This window comes from Lissotriton vulgaris, unplaced genomic scaffold (assembly GCF_964263255.1).
Source record: "Lissotriton vulgaris unplaced genomic scaffold, aLisVul1.2 SCAFFOLD_504, whole genome shotgun sequence".
Taxonomy (NCBI): domain Eukaryota; kingdom Metazoa; phylum Chordata; class Amphibia; order Caudata; family Salamandridae; genus Lissotriton; species Lissotriton vulgaris.
In genome coordinates, this window is record NW_028244312.1 from 706282 (window position 1) to 719236 (window position 12955).

General features: G+C 44.7%; 1 protein-coding gene across 1 annotated transcript in view; it reads left to right on the plus strand.

Moving 5' to 3' along the window:
- The window catches only part of LOC147668103 (uncharacterized), a 414401-nt gene that overhangs the window by 348366 nt on the left and 53080 nt on the right, over window positions 1-12955 (plus strand). Inside the window, exon 7 of the mRNA XM_086948782.1 lies at window positions 12282-12445. Within this exon, the coding sequence (XP_086804908.1) occupies window positions 12282-12445 (164 nt within the window). The remainder of the gene's footprint in view (window positions 1-12281; window positions 12446-12955) is intronic.

Below are 12955 nucleotides of genomic sequence, written 5' to 3' on the forward strand. Positions count from 1 at the left end.
CCCTTCTGTATAACGTGTCTGGGCAGTTACAGCATCACAAGTTTGGCAGGAGTGTTTTGTAATACAATACATGCTGAATACCTGAAACTGTTATCTGCATCTTTGCAAGGCATACAAAATGTTTCTGGAGCGTGCTTTGGGTATAGTTATACTTCTGATTTAAGAGGCTAGACTATTGTTTTTTCAGAGTGCAGCGCAGCCTTATTTCTTCTTCGTAGTGCTTCAGTGAATGTATGGGTCAGGCTTTTGGTGAGAGAATAAGGACTTTCACCTATCCCATCAACAAAAGCAGTACATTAAACATTCTGGGACTGGACTACAGATGAGTGCGCCAGCGCTAATTGTCGCTGTGCACCAGAGTATGTCTGTGCATTTGCGTCTGTGCGCTAATACAATATGCGCACATACGCAAACACTTATAACCACAGAGTTCAAAGTCTTCAACAACATCACAATGCATTATAGACTGATCCTCTGTTTTTTTGTTTTTTTAAACACTTCATTGGCATTTATTATCAGTCTGTTCATCCACATATCCTGATACAAAAATATTATGGCCATAACTGTTGGCAATATATCCCCCAACCCATTCTTCATTCCTCTGCAGTTTGTAATGGATATGTCTTTGTCTACTCTCATTTTCTGAGGGAATAATGTTGCGGTGGCCTCGTGTGTCCCCCCACACCCAACCAATCCAAAACAGTTAACTAGATGCCCCGCACTGCTGTCTCCCCATTGAATCCCTAGAGCTCTGAAGGTTACCTCTCTCGTGTCTGACCGTCTGTGGAAGCCCTTCGCGGGTGCCCCCTGTTCTGTATGTACCCTCCCCTGTGATGGTAAATTATATATCCCTCCCTGTCCGGGATCCCCCTTTGCCCTCTCATCCTGCCTTGGTCACTAGGGATGCTCCTATTGAGGTGGTCTCTCAGGGGTAGAAGCATCAGACTCCCGTCCGTCTCACTGCATGTCGTCCATCATCGTCTCCCAAGCCCTGGCTCTCTCCTCCTTGCCTATCCCTTGCCTCGCATTTCTCAAGAGGACCCTGCTCTCGCATCATGCCCACGTTACTAGCTCCCGTTTCCACCATTGCACACTGGGGCCTCTCGGGTCTTTCCAGTTACAAGTGATTTCCCCCTGCGCCAGGACAAAGGCGAGGTCTATGAACCTGTCTGTCGTCCTAGTTTTGGCTGTGTGTGAAAAACATCTCAGCAGTACATGTGTATGTGTGCATGGGATTACCCTCTTCGTGATCCTAGCCGTATCCTGTGTCACTTCCTGCCAATAATGTGTTAAAGAAGTACAGCTCCACATCATGTGGATGTACGTCGCTCGCACTGTAGTACATCTCGGACATCGGGCGTCCTCCCTTGAAAAATATCTGTTAATAGATTCTGGGGTTAGATATTTATCTAGTTATTTTTTTATGAGACTTATAAAGCGCGCAAATACCCGTGTGTGTCTCGGTGCTGAGGACAGCAGCATCTACCAAAGCCGAGGGGATTATCGATTAAACAGCCAGGTTTTTGTCATTTTCCTGAATGCTAGTAAAGACTGTCAGGATCTGATATTTAATGGTAGGAAGTTTTGCAGTGGCGAAGATGAAGCGCTTGTCGCCCCATGAGGCGGTTTTGGTACGTGGCACCCTAAGCAGAAATGCATTAGAGGAGCAAAGGGCCCTAGTAGGAATACAAGTAGCTAGCTTCTCAATTAAAAACTGAGGTCCAATGTTACACGAAGCTTTGTACGCAATGCACAAGGCCTTGAACTTTATGAGATTTTTCACAGGGAGCCAATGATACTTCTGAATGACATGGGAGATGGGCTTATATTTGGGGGTTCCTGAGAGCATTCTGGCCGCTGCGTTCTGGGCTGATTGTAGTTTGTGAATTACCTTGTTTTGGGCATTCACAAGAAGCCCATTACAGTAATCGATGGTGGACATAACAAGTGTACTGACCAAAGTTTTACCCTCGGTAAAGGGAAGAAATTGTAGAATCTTTTTGATCATTCGCAGTTTATGGAATGAGGCTGAGACCACCGAATTAGCATGAGGAGCAAATGTCAGCCTGTCATCAGATATGGCGCCCAGATTCCTGACCTTGGTGACTGGAAGAGGAGGGGGATCCTGTGAGGACGGCCACCAGGCAAAGGACCAGATGGGGAACAACTTGCCGAAAGTCATAACCTCTGTTTTTTATCAGAGTTCAACTTAAGGCAATTGCTGGACATCCAACTGCTAATTGCCAGCATGCCCTGTTGAAAGTTGGCTGCTACCTTACCTTACCACCATCATTGTATATAGACAGCACCAGTTGTGTATCATTAGCATACGATGTTAGGCCCATCCCGTGTGCCTTGATGACTCTGGCTAAGTCCGACACATATATGTTAAAAAGTGTCAGGCTTAGTGATTTGGCTGGGAGGGGCAGGCTGGCTATTGGCCTGTAATTCTTAGTGTCAGATCGATCTAGGTTTGGTTTTTTTAGCAACAGGTTTATGATGAATTTCTTCCAGGTTGCGGGCTATATACCTGAAATAAACATAGCATTACAGACGCTAGATAGAACAGGTGCAACCTGTTCAATGTCTGGTAAAAGTACAGCTGGAGGACAAGGGTAGGTGATGGAGCCCGATTTAACGGAGATAAGCATGGTGAAATGTATAAAAGCTAATCAGGTCAAAGCGGGCACGACTCCCAATTGTCTTCGCCTGCCGATTCCCAATGCTCCGCCTCACGTACGTCTTTTGTTGACTCTCCCCATACCTGGAACGGTGTGGGAGCAGGCCGATCAGTAAAGGCACCATCGGGTACCCACTTTGGGTTTATATAGTCCTCTCCTGCGGCAAGGGCAGTCGAGTCCAAGCACATGGGGTGTGGAGCCCAAATGTGATGCACGGGGGCAGCGCAGAAGCGATTCCGCAAGGAGTGCCAAAAAGGAGCAACCTAACCCGGCACCTGTTCCCCACTCTCCTCGCAAGTAGGATTCGATCAATGTGGCCTGAGGTCATGTGGCTGCTCAATATGTCAGTACGGGCAAAGCCCCCAACCCCGGTCCCTGTCTCTCTTGGGCCTACTCCCCTCGCTCAACCCGCATCGGTGTGGGTGCCAGCTCGTCACCTACTGCAGTCGGGGAGCACCTCCACCAGAAGTTCAAAGTCACAGTGTCCCGGCCCTCCTCGCCACTCCAATATCCTCTAGACCTCCCGCTGCCACTTCTCCTCACCGCTCCATGGGCAGCAGCCCCCTGCTCTCCATCTGTCAAGTCGCCTGAATGGTGGGGGTTGTGATCGTAGCTGAGTCGGTCCGACCCGCCTCTCAGTCCCAGGCTTAGGAGGTGTGCTCCCTCCACTAGCGACACTGCCGGCTCCTCCCGGAGCCTCCCAGATATGCAGCCAGTTCCACCGGCTCCACTGAGTAGCCCGGGCACTGCGACCCTGGTAGGCGGGCCCCTGCTCACAGTCGGCTGCCAAACAGTACTCCACACACAGACCCTCAATGGCTCAGGGCACCTCTGCCTCCCCTCCTCGCTTCTTCACTGTCTGGAGCCCGCAGCGCGTGCATTAGTCCCAGCGGCCCCCGCTCCAAACTGGCACCGGTTATCCGTTCGGTACCTGGGCTTCGCAACAGAGGTCGCCCCCAGGTCCTCAGTGTCATTTTCTCCGGCCGCGTCTCCCTCTCCGCCTAAGTTCAGGTCCCGCCTCTTCGTTCCGGAGGCCGCGAAGTCCTGCTCATCCAGTTCTCCACCAGCTCAGATGGCCCCTCAAATCCACATTGTGCAGGAGACAGTCGCCAGTTGCTCCCTTAGAGTCGTAGCTCAAAGAGCGAGCGCCAACTGGGCTAGCCCGCGTCACCTCCCTTCAGCTCCTTTCACAGTGAAGGTGAGCTGTTGCGCCCCGATTTTCTATTCCTGCCTGCTCCCCCGACCTTCACCTGTCCGGGGATGACTTTGTTAGGTGAAGTGCCCCTCTATATCGGGCAGGATGGGCTGTGATGGGGGATCACCCGCAGGAGCTCCGGTTCAGGCTCCCTGCTCCATCGGTGTCCAGCCACACCCCCCCACAGACTGATCCTCTGTAAGGCCGCTGGGAGCATAATCTGGCGCACAGTGACAATTAGTGCTGGGACAGTCATCTGTAATACAGCCCCGGAATATGAGATCTTTTGTTTGGTCTTCCAATCGAGTAAGCAACAGAGATACTGGGAAGCTGCTGCTGTGAAGGCTCACTCGGAAATGTTGCAGTCCTCAGAACAAAAAGACTGCAATGCTGCCCTTGCTGTGTGCCAGTATTGCCATCCCTTCTTTGGCCTCAAACGGGTACAAGTTGCAAGGCTCCGGAAACATGTAGCATGCCTTTTGTGTGTATGGCATGCACCAGAGAGTTTACATATAGGCCTATATTTGGCAGTCCCAATGCCACAGAGTGGCATAATTGTGTTCATCAACAGGGCATTGTAAACGTGTCCTTGCAACTTGCAGAACACCACATGCAAGTTCTATCAATGGGACGAGTCATCAGACTTTTCCTTCATCAGTCATAATTAGTAACTGTCTCTTGTAAGGTTTGATGGAACACAGCATTTAAGATTTGAATGGGTTAAACCAGCGTCCAAATGTAATACTGTGTTGGAAGACTGCAGATTAAGCAGGCATCCAAGTAGCTGACAATGAAGCATAGTTTCGTGGTCACGGCACCAAACCACCACCAACTTCTGAATTGTAAATGGGATTTTATGTTTAATGAGATCGTGGCCACCATGTAGCCTGATATATCATACAGTCTTGACCAAAGGTCCAATAATGTACAAAACTTTCCTCTTTATCAATATTTTCTATATGTATCCATCTTTTTCTTTCCATACCAACCAGTTGTAACTTTCCTACCCATGCATCACCTACCATCTTTTCATTCAACTGATCACCCAGACATCCATGCATGTACTCATACAGCTGTCCATCCATCCAAGCATTCCTACAAATAGCCATCATTCCACCAATCCACCTATCCTAACTGCACCTCTGCTTCGTAAATGCTCACATTACCTGGATGGTAGCCACATAATTCCACTACAAACCACATACAACGACTTTACTCTATAACACATAAATATTTACATTTACAATGCCAATAGCTCTAACTCTCTTTTTCTAAGTGATCACTCCACTGCAAACAAAAACAAGCATTTGCAATGCAATAGGTCTCGCATTTGCGAGAGTTTAAGCTATCAGCATTGTAAATGACAATGCCTTTTATTTATCTGTTTTGTAATTAACACATAAATAAAAATATTGTAATTTACAATGCTAATAGCTCAAACTCTTGTAAATACGAGCCCTATTCCCTTGCAAAGAAGCAGCCGCCATTGTTCGAGGCTGCTTGGAAAGTGAAAGCACCTATGGCGCGCTGAATGTTGCAGGAAAGCCTGTTCTGTCTGTGGTAGGAGAAACTCATTTGAAAACCAGCATTAGATTGTGCTGTGCAGCATGAAGCATAAGCGCGCACCAGGTTCCGTGCGTGAAAAACAGCCATGTGGGAAACCAGCATTAAGGTGTGCTGTGCAGCGTAAGACACAAGTGTGCACAAGGACCTGTGCCTTGAAAACAGCATTATGGAAAACCAACATTAGAGTGAGCTGTGCCGCATGAGACACGAGCGTGCACCAGGGTCCATGTATGAAAACTATCATTAGTGTGTGCTTTGTAGCGTGAGGCATGAGAGTGCACAAGGATCCATGTGCGAAAACCAGCCATGTGGGAAACTAGCATTAGAGTGTGCTGTGCAGCTTGAGGCATGAGCGTGCACCAGGATCTGTGCACCAAAACCAGCTGTGTGGGAAACCAGCATTAGAGTGTGCTGTGCAGCGTGAGGCATGAGCATGCACCAGTCTCCGTATGGGTAACCCAGCCATGTGGGAAACTATTATTAGAGTTTGCTGTGCAGCACGAGACATGAGCGTTCACCAGGACCCTTGCATTAAAACCGGCCCTGTGAAAAACCAGCATTAGTGTGTGCTGTGCAACGTGAGATACGAGCGCGCACCAGGATCTGTGCGCGACAGCCAGCCCTGTGAGAAACCTGCATTAGAATGTGCTGTGATGCGTGAGACACAAGCGTGCACCAAGGTCCATGTATGAAAACCAGCATCAAAATGTGTGCAGTGCTACATGAGACACGAGCGTGGACCATAATAAGTGCATGAAAAATAGCCCTGTGGAAAACCAGCATTAGTGTGTGCTGTGCAGCATGCAACACAAGCGTGCACATGGATTTGTGTAGGAAAACCTGCCGTGCTATGTGGAAAACCAGCATTAGAATGTGCTGTGCAGTGAGTGACATGAGCGTGAACCAGAATTCCTGAACAAAAACCTGCCATGTAGGTCGCTGGCACGAGAATGTATGCTGTGAGCCACCAGCATGCACCAGGATATTTGTACGAACAAAGACAGTAGGGGAACTAGTCCCAGAATGTGTGCTGTGTAGCCTGAGACACAAGCGTACGAAAGTATCTGGGTTAGAAAACCAGCAAGGTGAGAAACGAACATCAGAATGTGTGCCACCAGTGTGCACCAGGAACCATGTATGACAAGCATTTGCAATGCTGTAGGTGTCGCATTAGCTAGAGTTTAAGCTGATGGCATTGTAAATGACAATAACTTTTATCTATCTGTTTTGCTAATTAACACATAAATAAAAGGCATCGTCATTTACAATGGCAATAGTTCAAACTCTTGTAAATGCGAGACCTATTCAAAGTAGCGGTCGCAATTATCCCTGGCTGCTCGGAAAGTGAAAACATGCATGGCGCACTGAATGTAGCAGGAAAGCGTGTTGTGCCTGACTTAGGAGAAACTCATTAAAGAAAATAGAGCTTACAGACTAAAAAAGACGTAGCGTGTAACAACTGAAGTGAAAGGGCCAGTCCTCATGGGAGGTTACAAATGAAGACAAGGCGGTACTAAGGAGGGACTTACAAACCTAATAACGAATCAGAAGCCACCATTACGAAGGACAATGACACAAGCCAATACGAAGGACAATGACACAAGCTAATGGCAAATATGAGAGGAGAGTGGGCGGGGCTTCTATTCCATGCTCCAATACATCATGCCACAGAGAAGCGCATGCTCTGCCCAGGATCATCCTAAAAAATAAGAAAAAACATTGCCATTTACAACGCCATTAGCTCTAACTTTCACAAAAGTATGAGACCGATTGTGTTGCCAATGCTTGTTTAATTAGCATGGACACAAAAAGATAGAGCAGCTGGTAAAATGCCAAGTATGTTGTATGAGTCAAACTAAACATGCACTGTTATTTAACTTATTGTGCACGTTATATGTTTGTCATTAACACCTTCTGACATATTCATTGTATGAAAATCAAAACACTTTCTTTCCCTATTGTAATACTTTGCTTTTTTTATTGCCTTTTTTTAACCTTTACCCTTTAATCTTTCGCTCATTTTGATATTTTTTTCCCCTTATTTGAACCTCTGCCAGTTTGTATTTTCTTCCCCTCATGTTATTTCGTTGCGATTCGATGTGCTTCAGCAATAGCTTCTTTGCTTTCACGTTTATTAAATTAATTGCCATTTCCATTACAGTTCATTCTATTTATTTCTGTCTGTCTCTCTCCGTGCAAAAGTTTCAGGTGATTTATCGCCAGAGCCGAGTTTGGCATCCTGTTGAATCGTGTATCCCTGCACTCAGCCCGAGCAGTGATCAGCTACCTCTGTCTGAACCTGCCCGGGCTGAGTTTCATTTCCGAAAAGAGCCGAAGAGCAGGGGATACAGGATATCGTGGGGATACCACATATTACACAACACCGGCTCGGGAGATTTGGTCATCCTTGGTACTGTGGTGTGTGGACTGCCACTGCACCCCTTTCAGGTTCAAATCCCAGAATCCTATACTTTTCTCATCCAGTATGTGCTGCATTGCAGTCCTGGATGCATCTACTGCAATTCATTGCAGACTTGGGGCAGATTTACTAATATTTGGTAGAACGCAATGCAGCAAAAGAACGTGCTGCGTCAAATGGTCCCAGGAAGATTCTTTCGGATCCAGTCAGGACCGTGCCTGGTCGTGTACGCTGGACTGTTCCCATGAGGAGCAGGGTCAAGACTGATTTGCATACGGCTGGGTTCAAACTGGGGTGGTATGGTGAACAAAAGAAGGGTGGATTTAACCCAGATCTCTTGACTGGGGCTGAGTAGCATTCCGTCCACCATCTTTTTGTGTTTGCCATGCTGACCCACACAAGTGGGAGGAAACCGAAAGGTGAAGGATGTTTATTTGAGGTCACAGTCATCTATGGATTGTAGCTAAGGGTGTATTTCTCATTTTGGATGTGACAACCTACTTGCTGCTGCTCCTGGGGGCCTAGCCCTCCCACCTGTTAGATACCCGGACAGACAGGGGAAAATACATTCGCATATGTCAGGCTCAAGACATATTTGGAGCAACAGAATCCAAGTTACTTTCCTCCAGTGCTGTGCTCAAGAGAGGATAAAGAAGGTGGCATTGAAAAAATACAACAACGGTACAGGTCTTGGAGTATGAATATGAACTGGTTGACTGTGAAACGCGAGGGACAACCCGAAGACACTGCCAGATGCTATGTTTCAATCTTGAAATATTCTTATACTGCTAGTGCCGGTCTTTCCTCGAAAGGCCTGGCGGAGACCCAAAAGTGACACTGCACTTTTCTCTGAGAGTTCTTATTCCTGCAGTGCAATCTCCATCTCCCCATTCTCCATAGCAGCCAATCTCTAGGAAGAAAAGTTGTACGCCTATCTCGCAGCATATTGGTCCTGAGTTTAGCCAAAAGTGGTCTGTTGGACCACGGCCTACTCTTAAAAAATTTAAAGAAAACTTTTTTTTTTTTAAATGCATCCAATTTTACTTTAAGGAAAACAGGCTGCGTTTAAATAAAATGCTCTCTTGTTAAGCAATTACAGACATGGTGGTCTGTTGACCCCAGCAGGCCACAATTCCTATGATTTTTGCGATTGCCAATAGGTTGTAAACGCAGACATACTTCATGAATTTTAATGAGGTAGGTCTATTTGCAACCCAAAGGGATCACAAAATGTGTTAGAAACTCATTTGTACATAGTTGTTTGGAATTTCCTGATTGTGATTCACAAAAATTCACTATTAGGAAATCGTAAAAGGGCTTTTTCGGACATCTGGCCCTAAATGAGCCATCAGTCTTTTAGGATAAGGCAAATGTAGTCCACTTACGACTAATATCAAAGCATTATCATTATTAATCTATCAGCCTAGTGCCTAATCAGATAAATATCCGAATAACAAATATGAATTTAATATAAATACACAGCACGTGGCTAGATTGATTCGGTTAAAAGCAGACACTATTGCATAGTTATACACCAGTATATCATATATTGAAATAACAAAAAGAGTATTGTAATCATTGTTTAAATCCTCCCTTTAACACCTTGTAACAATTTTAACTCAGGTGAATAACTATATTACCACATATTCAAGGGTTAATATAAAAAAGAGGTGTTGTATTTATACTCAATGAAGACCAGACCATTAATGTGTAAATATTTCCAGGAATGAAGATACCCTGAGTCATCTATCACAGTAAGTAACGCAGTCTCTACCATTCACCTACATAGCATTTACCCAGTATATACACACCTACGTCCACACACACACCCTTCACCAATAACCATTTGCAGATTCAAATGCAAAAAAGAAAAACGAATTGTATTAGGCAAATAGTAGCGAAATGTAGAGGTTGCAAATCTTCACAATGCAAAGCAAATCCATGGTTATGAGAAAGGAGAGTTCAAAATCCATACTTCTGAGAAGAGCATTCCAAAGTCATGCAGCAGATGAAATATCTTTAGTAATAAGATGTCTAATTTTAGTCTACAATACACAAATGATGAAAGGTTGACTTTTCTTTTTCAGACACAGGCACACAATCAAAACAGTGTAAGATGAACAGTGATGGTTGCAGCAATGTTGGCCTATCTACAATCCTATCAGCAGGAAACACGAATCATTCCAAGTACCTGAACAACTTTGGGCACCATCATTGTATGTGGGAAAACGCATTGGGTTCTGTCTAGAAAACCGTGGACACATTTCGGATCCTAGAGAATAGAACGTTCCTTGGATACACCGCAGAGAACTTCTTAACCCACACATGCTGGTCCCTGTTTGAAGTCCATCTAGGCACTTTTGAGTCACAGTTCCATAAACACTCTTTCTGAAATATAGTTTGTGCATTTTGTCCCTAGTAAATTTTCCAGCAAGTGGCCTTGTAATATTTTTCTCAAATTATTAACTTAATTGTCAGAACAACCTGATACAAAGGAGCATTTTCTCAACACAGGATGACATGGACTGTCTCAGTGTTTCAAGATATGGATTTAGGGTGTGATGTAGTTGCCTTTCACGCAGCCAAATCAGACACCTCTGTCTGACTATATTTATCTTGCTAGGGTGACCAAACTGAGGGCCATATGTATCAAGAAGTCATTTTGCGATTCTCAAATAGCGATTTTTGGCGAATCGCTATTTGAGAATCGCAAAATGCTATGTATGTAGGATTTGCAATAAATGTTTGCGAATCCTACATATTCCTTAATTTTGAATCGCAAATTGCGATTCACAATTAAGGAATACCACCCCATTCATTCCTATGGGCTTAGAGGCCCATAGGAATGAATGGGGAGACATTCTCTATTTGCGATTTGCAATTAGCGAATCGCAAATTGAAAATGCAATTTCAAGGGTGCAGGGGTGTCCACAGGACACCCTGTTGCACCCCTGAAATAAGCATGGGTGCACATGTGGCACACATACATGCCCTAAGGGCATGTATATGTGTCACATAGCACTTTGAAAAATGCAAAAATGTGCATTTTTCAAAGAAATGGCAAATTGCCACCAACCTGAAGTTGGTGGTAATTTGCGATTCCTTAAGGCAAAATTGCACTTTTTTGTGCTCTTTACATTGCATTTAACGAATCACAAAATTTGTGATTCATTAAATGCAATCGCAAAATAAGGAATCGCAAATTTTGTGATTCCTTATTTTGCTCGCAGATTTGTGTGATACATACCATTTTGCACAAATGCGTTCGCAAACGCCAAAATTCTGCGAATTTCGGCATTTGCGAACGCATTTGTGCTTGATACATATGGCCCTCAGTCACTTATCTCTGGCACAACAAGATATTCTTCGCTTTCTTTATAAGGTTCAGTAATACATATATTTTGCCCCATCATAGAGTATTCTAATTATATTTTAGAATTTGACATATACTACATAAAGTAACAGTAATATATGTTTTCGATTAATTGGCTAATTACTGATAGCCAATTGTACAGTGTGGCCGAATGCCAAATAACATGGCATAACAAAACATAAAATTGCATAACATAACATGACATAACTTAACATCAATATTTATGCCACCCTACTACTTCCAAACAGCCTAATGATTCTCACCCTTCCCTAACACTTTACCTACACAGTGATCAGTATTAGTGACTCTTGTGAATTACTGCAGTGACTATGGACATGGGGAAAGCTGGCCAGAGTTTGTGGTAATGTAATATTTAGCCATCATTTAATTTTGCAGAATACCTCCACTGACCTGCAGCTAGATTCTTGCTGTACGGGTGTCACACACATGACGAATGAAGTTGCGTGTATGAGAGTCTCTGTGAGGAGCTTGTTTATTATTTGTCCTTCTTAGGTTTCTAGTAAAACGTCTGAGCTTCTTAAAAAAAAATTATATGACTCTGTCTCTACTGTGACCGAGGCAGGATGCACATTTCACTCTTATTGAGCACTTTTTTATAGACATTTGAATTTGTTAGTCCAAACTGAACAGAACATAAAAGTTGATATTTTTCAGAGACACTTCGAAGGGTGAAATTTAACTTCTGTCTTTCAGATTGAACATTGTTGGTTCTCTTGGGCCTTATCATTATTACCACACTGGGTCAGATCAGAGCCAAGAGCTAGTTTTTAAACCTTAGCTATAAAGGTTTTCTGGTTTCTAAGTACTGTAAATAGCACTTTCACAGTTCTACATGTACGGGCCTCAGAAGGATGAAAGGCCTGAATCAGACCTGCCAGTAACCTACACTGTGACCCACAAGCCAGACACACAGACACATATTTTAGCATATAGCAAATAATATTTTTAAAAACCCAAGACAAGCTATTCATTTTTTTAATCAATAATTGAAATCCCCAGTAACAATTCATTTAATGTCTTCTCCAGCTGGAGCCCATCCTACGCCATCTTGTCCTCAAGGCTGGCATCAGCGTGGAAGGAAGTGCTATTACTTCTCAGTAAGAACAGATAAGAAGAACTGGAGCGCGAGCCATGAAGACTGCTCCTCCAGGGGCTCCCGCTTGGCAGTGTTAGAGGACAAGGACGAGCTGGTAAGGCATCAGTGATACAGGAGCAGGCAGAGCTGTTAAGGCATCATTGATACAGGAGCAGGCAGAGCTGGTAAGGCATCATTGATACAGGAGCATGCAAAGCTGGTAAGGCATCATTGATACAGGAGCATGCAGAGCTGTTAAGGATTCAGTGATACAGGAGCATGCAGAGCTGGTAAGGCTTAGGAGATAATGGAGCAGGCAGAGATGGTAAAGCATCAGTGATACCGGAGCAGGCAAAGGTGGTAAGGCATAATTGCTACAGGAGCATGCAGAGCTGTTAAGGAATCAGTGATACAGGAGCAGGCAGAGCGGGTAAGGCATTTGTGTTGCAGGAGCAGGCAGAGTGGGTAAGACATAATAGATACAGGAGCAGGCAGAGCTGGTAAGGCATCAGTGATACTGGAGCAGGCAAAGCTGGTAAGGCATCATTGATACAGGAGCAGGCAGAGCTGTTAAGGAATCAGTGATACAGGAGCACGCAGAGCTGGTAAGGCTTCAGAGATAAAG